Consider the following 15,427-nt stretch of genomic DNA (forward strand, 5'->3'; position numbering starts at 1 on the left):
TCCCTGCTCCTAGTCTGTCCCTTTAGCCGCTACCCCACACTGACTGTACTGACACAAAGTGTGATGTGATGTCTTCCCTCTATATATCTTTCCATCCCTCCCAGCCAGTTCTGTGAGGCAGAAGAGGGGATACTGAATGTCATATGGTGTGCTATGATGCATGTTAAAATGGAGAGAAAATGAACACACTAGCAATAACAGCAGTTTGACGTATCTTGTAACATCTAACACCTTCCAAATTACTTCTTCGTTTCCACACATCAAGTGGCATCCTTGCAGTCAAGCCAAGGCTGGCACTTCTGGATTCTGCATTACCCATGTTGGACAGAAGGGGGACATAACTATTGCCTATACGTCACCATTAAGAATGACCCACCTTCCATTCATGATCATCGGTGAAGATCTCACTTCGAGCAATATCCACCCTGTTCCATGCTACTGCAAGCCTCAGCTGGTGGTCCCAGTTCTCATGGCCAAAATTATCACGATATCGGGAAGCTGCAACACAGATGTAAAGAATGCCTGAACCTGTCTTATACTGTGTCTTGACTACTGGTTCATCAAGGTTGGTACTGTCTGCTCAGACTGGCAGCAGCTCTACCAGCATCTTAGGTCTTTCACATCACCTGTTACCTGCTCATTTTTAACTGGTGATGCCAGGACTGAACCCAGGGCCTTTGGCATGCCAAGCAGATACTCTACCACTGAGCCATGCCTCCCAGAAGAAAATTACTGAAATCAGGATGCAGCTAGTATTTATTTGCTCTCCTAGTCATATGCAGTGATGTGGAGTACAATTACTAAGAAAATAATTGTGAATCCAGCACTTTGTACTGTGAGGGAAGAGCTTCTTGCTGAGCAAGAAAAGCTCCATGTGCCAGAGAAAAGCACCACTACTCTCAGAGTAAATCTGAATGTCATATACCTGAATGACCCAGACTGCTGTGTGTAATGAAAATATGCACTCAAATCTGATCATGAAAGGCTAAAATGTAAACAGATTTTAATAGCTGAGGTTTAGCAGATATGGAACCAATTTCATTTGTTTTCATCATGCAACTAGTGATCAAAATAATCATTTTGCATCTTTCTTGATTTTATTCACATCAGACATCTTCTATGCTAAGACACACCCCAATCATGGTATAATATCTGGTAGTATTCTGCATGCTAGTTATGGTGTCCATGTCTTTCTCCACAGCTTCTCTGAAGGCAGCTACAGAGGACCATACAACACATTATGTTTTCTAACAAACTTAGACCTGACTCACAGTCCCTTCATCCACACAGTAGCTAAGAGGGAACAACATTTTAAAGGTCTGCAGAAGTCCATTTCAGCTTGGGACTGCGATGTGGGGAAAGACAGGCTCCTATTTTCCTCCTCACACCATTTTCTTGAGTCCAAATGGAGAGGGATTTATTTGTCCCATTTTGGAGGTTCAAACAGAAGGAAAATGAAATGTAAGCTTTCACATTCTAATAACTCTGTAACACTCTATACTGTAGTGTATCCCAAAGCAGAACTACATTCTGGCCCATCAACAAGAAGAACAGGTAATGGCCCAAGAGAGACTATACAAGGATGTAGTTTCAGAGTAGAACTAGACATGCGGGAGATTTGTGAGCAGAATTTCATTCAGGTTTTTTTTTTTAAGTTAGTAATTAGCAGCATCATGGGAAGTACTTTCGGCTTTAAAAGGGGATTAGACATATTAATGAAGCATAGGCCCATAAAGGACTATTAGCCATGATGATGAAATGGAACCTCCATGTTCAGAGGCAGCAATCCTGTGAAAAACAGTACAGGGAGAGGTAACAACAGGATGAGGCTTTGGCCATCATGCCCTGATTGTGGCCTTCTGCGGCCATCCAATTGGTCACTGAATGAAACAGAATACTGGACTAGATGGAACATTGGTCTAATCTAGCATGGTCTGATCTAGCATGGCTAGTCTTATATTTATGTATATATAAAACAAGCATGGCTATAAGACTAGCCATGCTAGCCATGCTAGATCTAGCCATGCTAGATCAGCAGCAGCAGCTGAGCTGTAGCCACGACTCACCTTTGAGCATTGCTTGCAGAATGGCCACATCAACATCCTGCTGCTCATCTTTGCCTTCCTTGAAGACTGTCAGGAGCTGCCTGTTGCGCACAATATCTTGAATCTGCAAAAAAATAAATAAATGTACAGCTGCAATAACTACATTCAGTAATGAATTCTCCTCTCTGTGAAGATTTCACTGCACTAGCCATTAATTTAGGATCACTGCCTCTCAGGTTTCCCAGAGATATACTGACCTCCAGAGCTTCTGAATTTGACTTTTTGTAATTATTATTATTTCTAATGTGTACAGTGCATCGATGTAAGCAGAGATTTACAACAACCAAACCAGTCCCTGCCCCAAAGACTTACTAACCAAAATTTATTATGAAACTGACAACAAAGAGATGGGAGGAGGTGTGGGGGGAAGCAGCAGAATCTGTCTTTATACCTCATAAATTTTCTAACCTCAGCAGACTCCTTGACACCATGATACTTAGCATTTATATAAGAAGAAAGTCAGCATGGTGTCATTGTTAGACAAAGATCATATAGTGAACTTCACAATTTATCCTCAGAGCTAATACATCACATAGCAAAGATCTTTATTCTTTCTGAAGCTGGGACCACCTTTAACCCTCAGGCTGCAACTTAGGGCCACTGAGCTGCAAGTACATGTTGCAATGACCATTTCCCCTCTACTCTGCAGTCCCAGCCTCTACCCCTCTTCAGTCCATGACTAGGACACTTGTCTTACCATCTTAGAAAAATCTGACCTACCATTGTCTGAACAGCAGCGGGTCCTTCTGGAAAGCAGCAAAAAATGGCTCAGGGTGGAGTCAAGACTTAGCACGAAAGGCTCTGTGTGACTCACCTGAGGATCCTGAGTCATGGGCTGAAGCCCCACTACTGCATAGATTTCTCCTATATGACTTGCTATCCACCAAATCATAGGCTTATAATCTGTGCAGTGTTGAACAAAGGCTTCCTCAGGGAATGCAGAAAGGCAGTGACCATTTTATAGAAGTGTACACTGAGGAACTGAAGTAATAGATTATATTTCTCATTGACATGTAATTGCCAGGGTCAGAGACAGGTTCTCAAACAGCATATCCTTAACCCTGGATAAAACTTTCCCAACAAAAACTTGTAATGTTCTCACATTTACATAGGGAGTGTTTTTCTGCCTTACCTTTTTGGTCCACTCCACAATCTTACTTTTAGTAAACTGCTCATAGCTGTCCTTAAAGAATATGCTCAGTTTTTTCTGGATCAGTTTGATGGTTATTTTGGAGTTGGGCAAGTTAGCCACTTGCGCGATCACATCAGCCACACGCCCCGAGCCTTCCACAATCACACAAGGGGTGCCATTGGTGATTGCATTGTAGATGGTCTGTAGAACAGGAGACCCTGATGTCACTTAACCCCAATTCTTACAAATGTCCACTGTTGCATTGTTTGCTGACCTACCCCTTAAATAAATTAAGGGGTTAGGACTGAACTCTGCCACTTCAGACTATGGGTAAGGGTTCATCTTTATGAATACTCTCCCTCATAAAATACTTTCTCCATATAACGCATGCAAAAGGGTTACCATAACCCTGCTCATGACATCATACTAAAAGTAGGGAGTTTTGTACGTGGGAAAGAATGAAAAAGTATGTTCCTCAAACTGTGTGAAGTTCTGCAATCCTACTCTTCAATGCACAGATTGGTTCTGAGCAATTTAAGAGCATGCAGGGGTGGCTTGTGTGGTTCTCTGAGAAGATTCCAGTTTGATGCCTTTATTGGAGGACTTCCTGAGGCCGTAACTGAGGCTGGTCCTGCACAACCAAAGCAGTTCCTGGCTGCTCAGTATGTAGTAGTAGTGTGGGTGAATGTAATGACATTCAGCTGCTATCCAGCTGTGCATCTGCACAGTACAGCTGCTGCTTCCATTGCCACCTCCTGATATACTCCAGTAAAGGCATCAGATCCCCTTTCCTCTCTAACAATGATCAGTGGTGCATTGAAGTGGTAAGATCCTGGACTACAGAATTTCAGCTGGTCTGAGGATCAAACTTTTAACTCTTTCCCAGCTATGTAACTCTTTCCCAACTATGTTACTCCCAAACCTCTGCATGAGAACATGCGCCCATTGTATACTTGCTAAGACATGTTGGCTTGATATCTCTTGCCATATAGGACTTCTGTGCCATTTGTGAGACAAATCAAAACACTGAGGACAGAGAAACCAGTTCTTACTATACACATACCTCTCCTGATGCATTAGCTCTTGCAAACAAAGACTGAAAAACTGGTCTCAGCTAATCGATGTCCCACAGAGACATCATGTGATTCAGGCTGCAATCCAAAGCACACTTACTCCTCAGTAAGTGTGCTTAGGATTGCAGCCTGAATCATATGATTCAGCCTGGGACTTATTCCTTAGTGCCCCATTGAATTCAGTGGGATTTACCTCTGTGTTCTGGAGCACTTAGGACAGGTGTTAAAAATGGAAATATTCTCCAAGACATTTTCTGCTCTTTTGCTCAGTGGAGTACTTACATCAAGAGTCCCAGGGCCACCCTCCAGGACTACACAAACAATTGGTATCTTAATGGCAACTCCTGTGAGAAAAATAAAATTGCAGTCATTTCAGTCAATGCATACAGTGCATTGTTCCTCCTTTTGTGCTGGTGCCCACTGTCATAGGGTCAATAAATAATTTGGCACCAGAAGCGCTCTGTAAGGAGTCTTCAGAATGCAGAATCACATGGAAGACACTGCGGGGAACTCAGTCTAAATCTGAAGAAACTGCTGGTCCTCTTTTCTGTCACCAGAAATGACAGTGCCTCAATTATGCCGTGGGATAAGGCTCTTGCTCACTGATCCCAGATTTACATTCTTTCATTACAACTCAACACCAGCTAGGAATCACTCGCTGACAGTTCAGGTCTATACATTTGTAAAATAACTCAATTTAACTTGATTTACTGATTTAACACATAGACAATAAGTGCGCTGAAATCAGCATTGGTGTCAGCCCTTCATTGGACAACAGCAAGCCCTTGGGGGAGCACCCCTGATGAGCTCTACAGCCCACTTGACATAAGTGACTTTAATCTTTCCCATCCAGTGGCATCCCATTCTCTCTTCCTTTCCTTCTGCCCAGTTCAGCCAGATCTTGCAAAGCAGTAGTTAAGAGTGTTGCAGCGATAACAAGGCCAAGCTACAGACAGGGTGGTTCTCTATGGAAAAGGCTGAGCTGGAGGCAGGTTGCAGCCAGAGAGGGATCCCTCATCCAAGGCAAGTGAGTGAGTTTGTTTGAAGTTAGAAGAAGGAAATGTTTAGGTAGTTGTGTCAGGGTTTTTGTTTCTTTGTACCAAGTTACTGTTTCTATAGTCACTGTTGCACTGAAAAGTTTTTCAACCCACTTATTGTTTTTGAGCATTTATATTAAACTTGTTTTTATTGTTAAAAAAAAAAAAAGAGTGTTGCAGCAAGTTAAAACCTTTCCCTCTCTTAATTTGTATCCCTCTTTTCCACAACTTTCTCATTCATTTCTGTCCCTTTTCATCTAATTTTTTCATGTGCCTCCCCTCTATTTTCATTTCTTGGTCTCAAGATCTTCTCATCCCTATCCTGCTTGGTGACAGAAAGCATTCAAGAGAAGTACAGTAGCAAACCTTTGTTAATATTATGAAGGCACTGGGTTTGCTGGGCACTGTACATTGCACTGGTTTTGGTGGGCTTCCACACCCCCCACACCCCTCTTGGACAGTAATTCTGTGTTCAACATCACCTGGCATTGCCACAAGGGCACTGGGTTCTGCTGGGCACTCTGTGATTGCACTGGTACTGCTGGGCACTCTGTACATTGCAGTAGTTTTGCTCAGCTTGTGAAAATACCCCCCTCACATATTCAGTTTCTACTACAGAGTTTCTCTGGTTTTAATTTAATCCTTTGGAAACAATGCAGGATAGGGTAGTGTGTTTCTTAACATCCAGTCTGGTGAAGCTTGTGATCACTATTTTGTGATGCTTTGGCTAGTGTTAGTTAGTAAAAGTTAGTACAAAGGCAGACTCCTAGCTCTCAAAAATACCTTGTAAATGTTTGGGAAGGTCCTTTGTTGGGCTTCAAAGTGGAGAACAGAAGCCCCCCCCCCTCAGTGCCTGTTCAGAAGATGAGTGGTATGATGTTTGTTTTTTGCAGTCAAGTCACAGCTGACTTATGGCTACCTTATATGGTTTTCAAGGCAAGAGACATTTGGAGGTGGTTTGCCATTGCCTGGCTCCACTTTGGCCCTGCTTAGCTTCTGTGATATGATGATATCAGACTATCCTGGGGTTATCCAAGTCAGAGCTAGTAATGTGAGTGGCCATAGGTCACCCAGAAAGCTTCCATGGTTTCCCTAGTCTAACACTTTAAGGTGGCTCTTGTGATGGAATAGTATGTTGAAATTGGATTTTTTTAATGCCATGATTATATAAATAAAATAATTTTTCAATGTCTGCATTTCTTTTCTGGCCACTAAATATAAAATTTGGGGCCAGTAGCACCTTTAAGATCAAGCGTTGTTCTGCTGCTTCAGACCAACATGGCTACCCACCTGAATCGATTTTCTGGGTATTATTATTATTCATTTTATTTCATGATTATTACTGAAAACAATTTTGTCATACGAGGAGGGGCCCTGACCTGGATATCCCCCGTTTAGTATGATCTTGTCAGATCTCAGAAGGGCTGAAGTGGAGGCAAGCAATGGCAAACCACCTCAAAACATCTCTAGCCTGCAGGGTCACCATAAGTCAGCTGTGACTTTTTTATTTTAGAAGTTTTCAAAATAACAATATTAACAACAACATGGTAGAACATAGCAAATGCACAACATGAAAAAAGAAAAACAAAATATTCAACAATAAATTAAAAAGAACAGTATACATTCCTAGATCTAATGTAATGCCAAAATTCTATATTTTGTAGGAATCTTCTTAATCCAACTAATTTTTTCAATATATTCAAAGAAGGAAAACCAACACTCTAAGAAGTCTGAATGGCAGTCTGGATTCTCTGATGTATGAAATCAGCTGTGACTTGACGGCAAACAAAATAGGTGAGGAGAATATTAAAAAATTATCCATCCTGGGTGCCAAACAGGCTAGGGAAACCACAGCTGCCATCCCACTTCTAAGGCTGAAGGAATGAGGTGATGTTCTAGTATAAATTACAGTTGTGGCTTCAGACTTTCCCCCCAGCAACAGGATGCCTCCATACCTTCTTTCACCTTCGTTTGCTCCGAAATAAACTTCTCAAGTTTGGTCCTCAGGGGAATTTCCACACCGTATCTCCCATGGGTCCCATTGTCCACCAGGATGAAGTGTGAGTGATTGCTGTCAAGACAAGAAAGGTTCCCTTGGCTCTCTTCATCCAATACATATTCTGCTGGGAAACTGCCCTGCAAACATGAAAACAAGTGACAAATAGACAAACTGACAGTAATTTTTGGATCTCTGATCTTGAAGGTGGTATGACATGTGGAGTTCTGTGATCATTTCTAAAGACTTTGTTTCTTTTACAAATCATAAATGCTGAGGCTGCAGTATATAGGGGGTGTTATGTATGTGAAAGCATGCCTGGACATGTTGAGTGTTGTGTCCTGAGCTTGAGGCGCAACACAATAGACCAAGAGGAACCAAAGATCTGCATCCTGACTGGCTCCTGGCCAATCAGGAGGCAGTATCTGAGGATCCTAGGTTCTGCAAATAAGAATGAATATTCTAATGAAGGATCCAAAAAGGGCACAATCACAGGAGGTTTTCTGCTTCTTGGGGGCTGGGCTTCTCCTGCCCCAACTGTATATATTGTCACATATTCTGGTACTTAGCAGTAGTTTGTAGTCAGTTAGTAGAGATGCTGAATCACTAACAGAGAGCTTTAATCACTATGCAAAAGCCTCCTCATGCAGTGAACCCAGTATTTAATAGGGGGATATTGGTGAGGGCATAAAGGGTATTTTTTAAACCCTGTGCTGCCCCCATCACTATTTCCATGCTGCATTGACACCCCCCCTCCCCCCAGCGAAACCAAAAACATGAACACCTGCACATTTTCCTAAGAGAGGGTGAAAGCAGCTTAGAGATGTTGATTTGGGTTGTAGAGGAAACTGGACGGAGGGAAGTGCTCAGAAGCTCTTCTCCCACTCCCCCACTGTCTCCCCTGGAAACTGCAGCCTCAGTGAATACAATCTGCAAAAGACGACAAATATTTAAATACATGTAATATGTAGTTCCACCCATTGCTGGGTATATCTGTACACATTAAATGTTTAAAAGCTTTCTGCAAAAGAATAGCAGATCTTTTGGAAGATGGCAGGATTCAGTTGTGCATCTTGTGCCAAAGGAAACATGACAAATATTGAATCTGACTAGTGTAGGAAGTGCCGAGATCTGCAGAATGTAAGACGAGACAGTCCGTTCTTGCCTGTTGTACTGATCTCACAGTCTCTCTCACCTATCTGGTTTTTTTTCTGATCTCTATTGGGGTAATATTATAAGATGTAACAAAGGAAAGGGAAAATCTGAGAAGCCCAGGTGCATATTTTACATCTCTAATATTAAGTATCAGTAAAGCTTTTGTTCCATCATTGTAGCAATGTGCCTTTGGGATGTTCACTGTCAAGAAACAAGAATCAAAATACTGCTGACATATTCCTAAATAACAGCTTTCACTTGCACTGAGCTACAGTACACTTATCGCTGTAGAGTTGGACTGATATTCATGGGTGGTAGTGGGGCAACCAAACAAATCACACACATTCCTAGATCTAATGTAATGCCAGAATTCTATCACACAAATAGCCTAGGACCTGTAGCTATTTGCACTTTCAGGGTATTTTCTCCCATGCATGATTGCTCTGCAGGGTTAAGTCATACTGTCTTTGTTGTGCCATTGGCCATTCCTTTATTATCAAAACACTTTTTTAAAAATTTAAGGTGAACTTGGTATAACAAATGGTACCTACAGATGTCATTAGTTTCATCTGCTAACTTTTTAAAAGCTTAAATTATGTCAAGCTACTCACACCATCTATTTCTCAAGAAAATTGCATGAAAATCTCTCTTTCTCTGTACATGTAGCTGCACAAATTCAGTGTACATAGTAAAAACCCTCTGGTATTCAAGGCAGAGTATGTATATATGTATTTGAAATACAGGGAGATATGTTTCAGGAGAGAAAGTCAACTAATTAAGAATCAACTGATATTAAGTGAGTTGTGATGGAAACAGTGGTCTCAAATTCTGAAGGGACAAACTAGACATATTTTTAAATCAGCTAGGCTGGGTTTCTTCAATCCAATTCTCATTTTGCTCAGCTGGATGGAATAACTGGGAACTATGTTTCCAGGTCCTGCAGGGGCCCAAATCAGATCAGGAATGAGATGAGGAAGAAGGAGGGGTATCAGCTTTCCTCCTGCACCATTTTCTCAACCCAAAATGGCCCTGGGGGAGTTATTTGACCATTGAGAGGACTGTACCTGCAGCCACAATGCACATGCAATTCACCAGCATGGTATATAAGAGTTGAGCTGGGGAAACACTGACTCATCCTGTTTAAAAATGTAATGTCTAGTTTGGCTGTGAGTGTTTTGTTAGAGTAAAGGACTTATGAGGCTATACAGATTCCACTGATGTCTGTAGGTAGTCACATTATTGATCTCTTCTTACCTTCTCAATTGAGGTAAATATTATTCTGAAACATAACTAATACATGGAAGAGATTAAACTATTATAAAGTATATGTGTATATGCTAGCAGGGCTTTTTTTTGTAGCAGGAACTCCTTTGCATATTATGCCACATACCCCTGATGTAGTCAGTCCTCCAAGAGCTAACAGGACTCTTAGCAGAAGGCCTACTGTAAGCTCCAGGAGGACTGGCTACATCAGGGGTGTGCAGCCTAATATGCAAAGGAGTTACTGTTACAAGAAAAGCCCTGTATGCTAGTATTTGCGTTTTGAAATCAAAGCCCCAAATGCACCTTGGGTTAGCAAAAAGAGCCTTACGACCTGGTTCCATTTTCCCCAGTCTCTCCATTTCTACAGTGGATCTTCAGTCACACAGCAGCTTCCACAGCAGCATCATTGCCACAGTTTTACTATTTCCACCTCACCCCTGAACATAGCAGACAGTACAATCCTGTGCAAAACCTAATCGAGTCTAAACTCATTAACTTCAGTGGGTTTAGGCTGGAGCAACTCTGCATAGGATTGTACTGTAGAACTCTGACATTCCTAGCAGAAAGTCTGGAGGTCCTTTGGCTCACCATGGGGCAGATGAGGCTGTTACGGTTGTGCACGGTCCCCCATGTTGCAATGCCAATGGTGACAATCTCATTTTCCTTGAGGCTACTGCTCATGCTGAAGCCCCGCACTGCTTCCCCAACTTGCTTCATAACACCAGCATGAGAACCACCACTGATGATCCAGGCACCTTTGGAACAAAGAATATGAACGAATTGACCTCGCTGCCACATTTCTCTTGCATTTGTTGTTGACAGATTCAGGCCAGGAAGCCGCTTTACCTGTTGTTTGTGCAACTTTGGCAAGCCCCCTCCTGAAAATGTTCTTCAGTCTTGGCTTCATGTTGAAGTTTTTAGCTCCTCCTGTCACAGATATTAAGAGGTTTGGTACATCAAGGCCCCAGTGTTGTGTCATTAGCTGGTAGATGACTCTTGGGGGAGTGTCAGAGGACACACGCACAAACTGCAGTTGAAAAATTAAATGTATAATGGACACATTTACTAAATCTAACCAGTATGCAAGGATATCCTGACTTGTTAAAGTTCCATTCGCTATCAGGGCTTTGAATACAACAGAATGCAATATATTACATTTGTGTACTACCCGTCTTCCATGGAACTCAGAGTGGTATGCTTTCAATTTCAAGAATATCTCCCATTCAGACTGCCAATAGATCTAGCCCTACTTACCTACCTGAAGGACAGTACAACATGAAGGATTATTGGGTTAGCAGAATGCTCAAGGCACATAATGCAGCAGAGTCGATCTGGTTTGTGTGTGCTGACAAGAAACAAAGTCCCTTTATATTTGCAAAAGATAATATAAATCCTTTATTGTAAGGATAGAGTAGACTAAGACAGGATAGAGTAGACTAATCCAGTCTAACTAGCTAGGATAGATAGAGATGCAGGAAGCACGTCCTGCCCTTATGGTGCTAGGGTTCTCGGGTCTGACTCAAGAAATATCTGGGGACTTTGAGGGTGGAGCCAGGAGCGAGGTTGTGACAAGCACAATTAAACTCCAAAGGGAGTTTTGGCCATCACATTTAAATGCCTTCCTTACATTTGGAAAAAATGAAGGCTGGGGCACCTTCTTTGGGGGCTCATAGAACTGGACTCTCTGATCCAATCTTTTTGAAACTTAGAGGGTGTTTTGAGGACAGGCACCAGATGCTCTGCTGAAAATTTGGTGCCTCTGCCTCAAAAAGCAGAGCCCTCCAGAGCCTCCTATACCCACAGATTGATTCTCCACTATACCCTTTGGGAACTGGTTTCCATAAGGTATAATGGAGTGCTCAGCAGACATTTACCTCCCTCCCCCCGCTTTCTGATGACCCTGAAGCAGGGTGAGGATCTCCAAAGCAAGGGACCCCTGTTCCCAACTGGGGATTGGTAACTCTATTTAAAAGGGAGATTCCCTAATAAAGAACTCTTATTAGTTTGAAACTAACAATTGGCTCAGTGTAATGTTGTTTCTTTGCCAGCACATATGTAGTACTGAGAAGCTGCTGCTGCATGTAAGCCTCATGCACTCTGCTACCTAATAGAGATTCCTGCCTGTACCATATCAGAGAATCTGACACATACAGGTCAAACCTGAGAATACTACAGTGTAGGCACAGTGTCTTAATGATCCCATAAAACATGAGTGAGGGTGCCTTTAATTTTTGAACTTGCATTCTGGTCGTATAAAGGACTTAATGGATGGGTTCATTGATTTCATGTCCTTGATCTCCAGGGCTTTTTTTTTTTTAGAAAAAGCCCAGCAGGAACTCATTTGCATATTAGGCCACACCCCCTGCCACCAAGCCAGTCGGAACTGCATTCCTGTATGTTCCTGATCAAAAAAGACCCTGATGATCCCTTTTTACCTTCTTGTGCTTACTGGAAAACCTTCAAGTATTAACAGCTGTGAATACTGTCCATACTCATACAATAAATCACAGCCTCGTGTATGACAGAGTCATATGCAAACTTACCTTTGCTACTTTTTGCCCCAAGCCTGTGAAACACAAGTCTCCAAAAGCATCTGTTGGTACTTCTTGGACATGTCTTCTTGGGTCCCATTCTTTCCCCTGGAACATGGCAGGTTTTATAGCTTCCTCTGAATGTTGTTCCCTGAGATAGCCACACTCACACACTATCTTCCTGTAAGAAAACACAATCAGAACCTCAGAAATCATTGGGAGCCTTGCCACAGCAGCCTGCTGTATCCACAGAAAAAACTACAAAAAAAAGCTAGGTGCCTTTTCTGCACCAAAACAGCCCCATTACATGCACTCATAGCCATCCTGCAATCCCCAAACACTGACTTTGTTATAGTCATCAAACTGCAAACAGGACGCAGCTTCTGGGCTTTTAATCACTTTGCAAAAGACTGACTTTTAGGCACAGTAATCTTGTGAGAACTGAAGTCAGAGATGTCCCACCTTCTAGCTAGCAAATGTGTTCCAGGTTAAACATCAGAAAATGTCAGCAACTGCAGCTTTTTTCATTCAAAGTTGAGAATTTTCAAGTCCCATGAATTTCAATGAGAAAAACTAAACTCCTGCTTAACTCTCCAATTTGCACTTCTTTGGTTTACTTGCATTTCAAGTACTGTTTTCTTTTAATATTACACATGAAGGCCAATTCTTAAAAGGAAATCTCCTGGTTTTCCTTGTCTTTTGTGCATGTGCATGTACAGCAGAGCCAAATTACAGCCAATTTATGGTGACCCCAGCAAGGGGCTTTCAAGGCACGTGAGAAGCAGAGGTGGTTTGCCACTGCCATCCTCTGCAGAGTCTTCCTTCCAAGTACCTACCCTTCTTAGTTTCTTAGAGCTGATGGGGTCAAGCTATACTACACTGCCTTCCTTTCTGGATCCTTGGCTTCTAGTCACCATCATTTGATCTCAGGTGTTTTTTTCTCCTGTTATCGTAATCTCCTATCTTGTTGATAGTTCATCTGTCAGTATGGTAGTTCTTTTCCAAAATCACAATTCAGAAAAACAGTCTTTGCTGCTGTGATGGACTCTGCTTTAAAAGCTCAAGTGCTGTATAACCATGTGATGGACTGTGAAGGGTTAATGCCTCACAGCGCCAGAGAGTCTTTAAGCGACAGACTCCTCAAACAGATTTCACTGGAAAGAGTCAGATAAGAACAAAGAGTTGGGAATTCAGTTTAGCACTGACTGAGGACTGGGAAGGCTGGCCAGGATGAGTGGGGAGATTGCTGAAGGACCCCCATTTGGGCCTGAGAAAGGGGCAGAGCTTCTAATTTAGAGAATTAATTCCCTGCCCAGTTGAAAAGTATGGTTGCCAGGTCTAACTCAAGAAATACCTGTGAACTTTGAAGGTGGAGCCAGGAGACTTTGAAGGTGGAGCCAGTAGAAAGGGTGTGACAAACATGATTGAACTCTGAAGCGAGTTCTGGCAATCACATTTAAAAGGACTGCATGCCATTTAAATGCCTTCCCTCCATTTGGATATAATGAAGGATAGGGGCATCTTTTTGGGGGGTTCATAGAATTTGACCCCTGGTCTAATCTTTTTGAAACTTGGGGGGTATTTTGAGGAGAGGCACTAGATGCTATGCAGAAAATTTGGTGCCTCTTTCTCAAAAAACAACCCCCCTGAACCCCAGATACCCATGGATCAATTCTCCATTAAACCCTATGATAATTGATCTCCATAGGATATAATGGAGTGCCCAGCAGACATTTCCCACTGCCCCCCACTTTCTGATAGCCCTGAAGTGAGGGAAAGGCCTCCAAACCAGGAGATCTCTTGCCCCAACTTGGAATTGGCAACCCTATAAGGGAGATAGCTTCAAGTGAAGAGTGGTCCCTGGATTGGGTACTTGGGTACCCAAGGAATTTGGGTACTTGGTAGTGTATCCCTGCCTTCTGAAACTTGAAGAGTCACTTAAACTCAAAAATATATACTGGAGTGTTTAGCAGACACTGAAAAAAACCCCTCTCTACTCAAAGATTCAAAGACCTTGTCAAAAGCTTAAAACTCCCACTTGCTGAAAACATTAACTGGAGTTTGTGAAACTACTAAATTACTTCAGAGTTATTATTGATTCACCTCAGACATTTTATCCCTGATTCCACCTGACCTTTTCCCCCTCTGCATTGAATAGAATATTTTATTTATGAACTTTCAAAAGCCTCTCCTGTGCCATTTTCAAAAGTAGAAGTTAAGGAGGTGGTCCTATCTCTTTCCTCAAGTCCCTGCGCTGAGCCAGCATCAGAACGGTAAGGTGAAAGGGTACACAGACATAAGCATTCAAATAGAAAGAAGAAAACAGATAAAAGGGGCTTGAAAGAAAGAAAGAAAGAAAGAAAGAAAGAAAGAAAGAAAGAAAGAAAGAATCCTGCCTGTAAGGGAGGGAACTGGGTGAGTCCACCATAGCTACCAACAGCAAATATGACAAAAGTCCATTCATAATAACTATTTCTTCATGATCCCCCAGTATGTGGAGAGATATTGCTAGGATATTTTGTGATCATGCTTCCATGCACTTGGCTAGCAACAGGTCAAAAAAAGAACTGTTTTAGAGAAAAGAGTAAAGGCAACTCCTTACCCGGAATCTGACATTTGGGAACTTTCAATAAAATAAACACATTCTTTTTTCCGAATGTTTTCAGGGATCCATGAGCTAAGATTCTCCTGCAGTGGGAACAATAAACAAAATAGAAATCATTACTAGCAGAAGCAAAGTAACATAGTGTTTTTGTTTGCAAATGTATACAATTAATACAACTCACAACATTAATGATGCAGAACCAAACTATTTTTCCCTTCCACCTGCCTCTATAGGTTCTGTCCCATGATAAACCACCCTGTCCTTCTACCACAAGCCTCTTTCCTTTCCAGTGAACTTGCCTTTTCATTGGTGCTGAGTGTGAAGTGAGTTCTCCTTTTGCTCTTACTGAAGGTACTGTTACTCCGCCTGAGGTTGGGGACCACATCAAGGTCATAGTAGCTCTTAGGATACACAGAGTAGCCATCTTCATCAGGGCAAACTTTATTCAGTTCTGACGTGAGTGTCTTTATTCTTCTGCCAGGTCCAGCCATGGTCATGTTTCTTTGTTCAGTTACTGAAGTTTCTCAAAT

At 42.1% G+C, this 15,427-nt stretch overlaps 1 protein-coding gene across 11 annotated transcripts in view; it reads right to left on the reverse strand.

The window, feature by feature from the left end:
- TRPM2 (transient receptor potential cation channel subfamily M member 2) overlaps nucleotides 1-15,427 on the reverse strand; it is a 52,560-nt gene extending 37,133 nt beyond the window's left edge. For 9 of the 11 annotated variants that reach the window (XR_009555583.1, XR_009555582.1, XM_060242040.1 and 6 more), the window contains exons 1-10: nucleotides 15,197-15,427; nucleotides 14,895-14,980; nucleotides 12,305-12,473; nucleotides 10,608-10,788; nucleotides 10,350-10,516; nucleotides 7,303-7,483; nucleotides 4,593-4,654; nucleotides 3,238-3,438; nucleotides 2,067-2,169; nucleotides 377-498 (exon numbers count right to left, since the gene is read on the reverse strand). Coding sequence is in view for 7 of the 11 variants with exons in the window: in XM_060242040.1 (XP_060098023.1) it covers nucleotides 377-498; nucleotides 2,067-2,169; nucleotides 3,238-3,438; nucleotides 4,593-4,654; nucleotides 7,303-7,483; nucleotides 10,350-10,516; nucleotides 10,608-10,788; nucleotides 12,305-12,473; nucleotides 14,895-14,980; nucleotides 15,197-15,394 (1,470 nt within the window). In the remaining 4 variants the exon portion in view is untranslated. Of the gene's footprint in view, nucleotides 1-376; nucleotides 499-2,066; nucleotides 2,170-3,237; nucleotides 3,439-4,592; nucleotides 4,655-7,302; nucleotides 7,484-10,349; nucleotides 10,517-10,607; nucleotides 10,789-12,304; nucleotides 12,474-14,894; nucleotides 14,981-15,196 lie in introns of those variants that run through there. The other 2 variants (XR_009555584.1, XM_060242042.1) reach the window with 2 other exon arrangements.

The sequence above is a fragment of the Heteronotia binoei genome, chromosome 6, assembly GCF_032191835.1.
Source record: "Heteronotia binoei isolate CCM8104 ecotype False Entrance Well chromosome 6, APGP_CSIRO_Hbin_v1, whole genome shotgun sequence".
Lineage (NCBI taxonomy): Eukaryota > Metazoa > Chordata > Lepidosauria > Squamata > Gekkonidae > Heteronotia > Heteronotia binoei.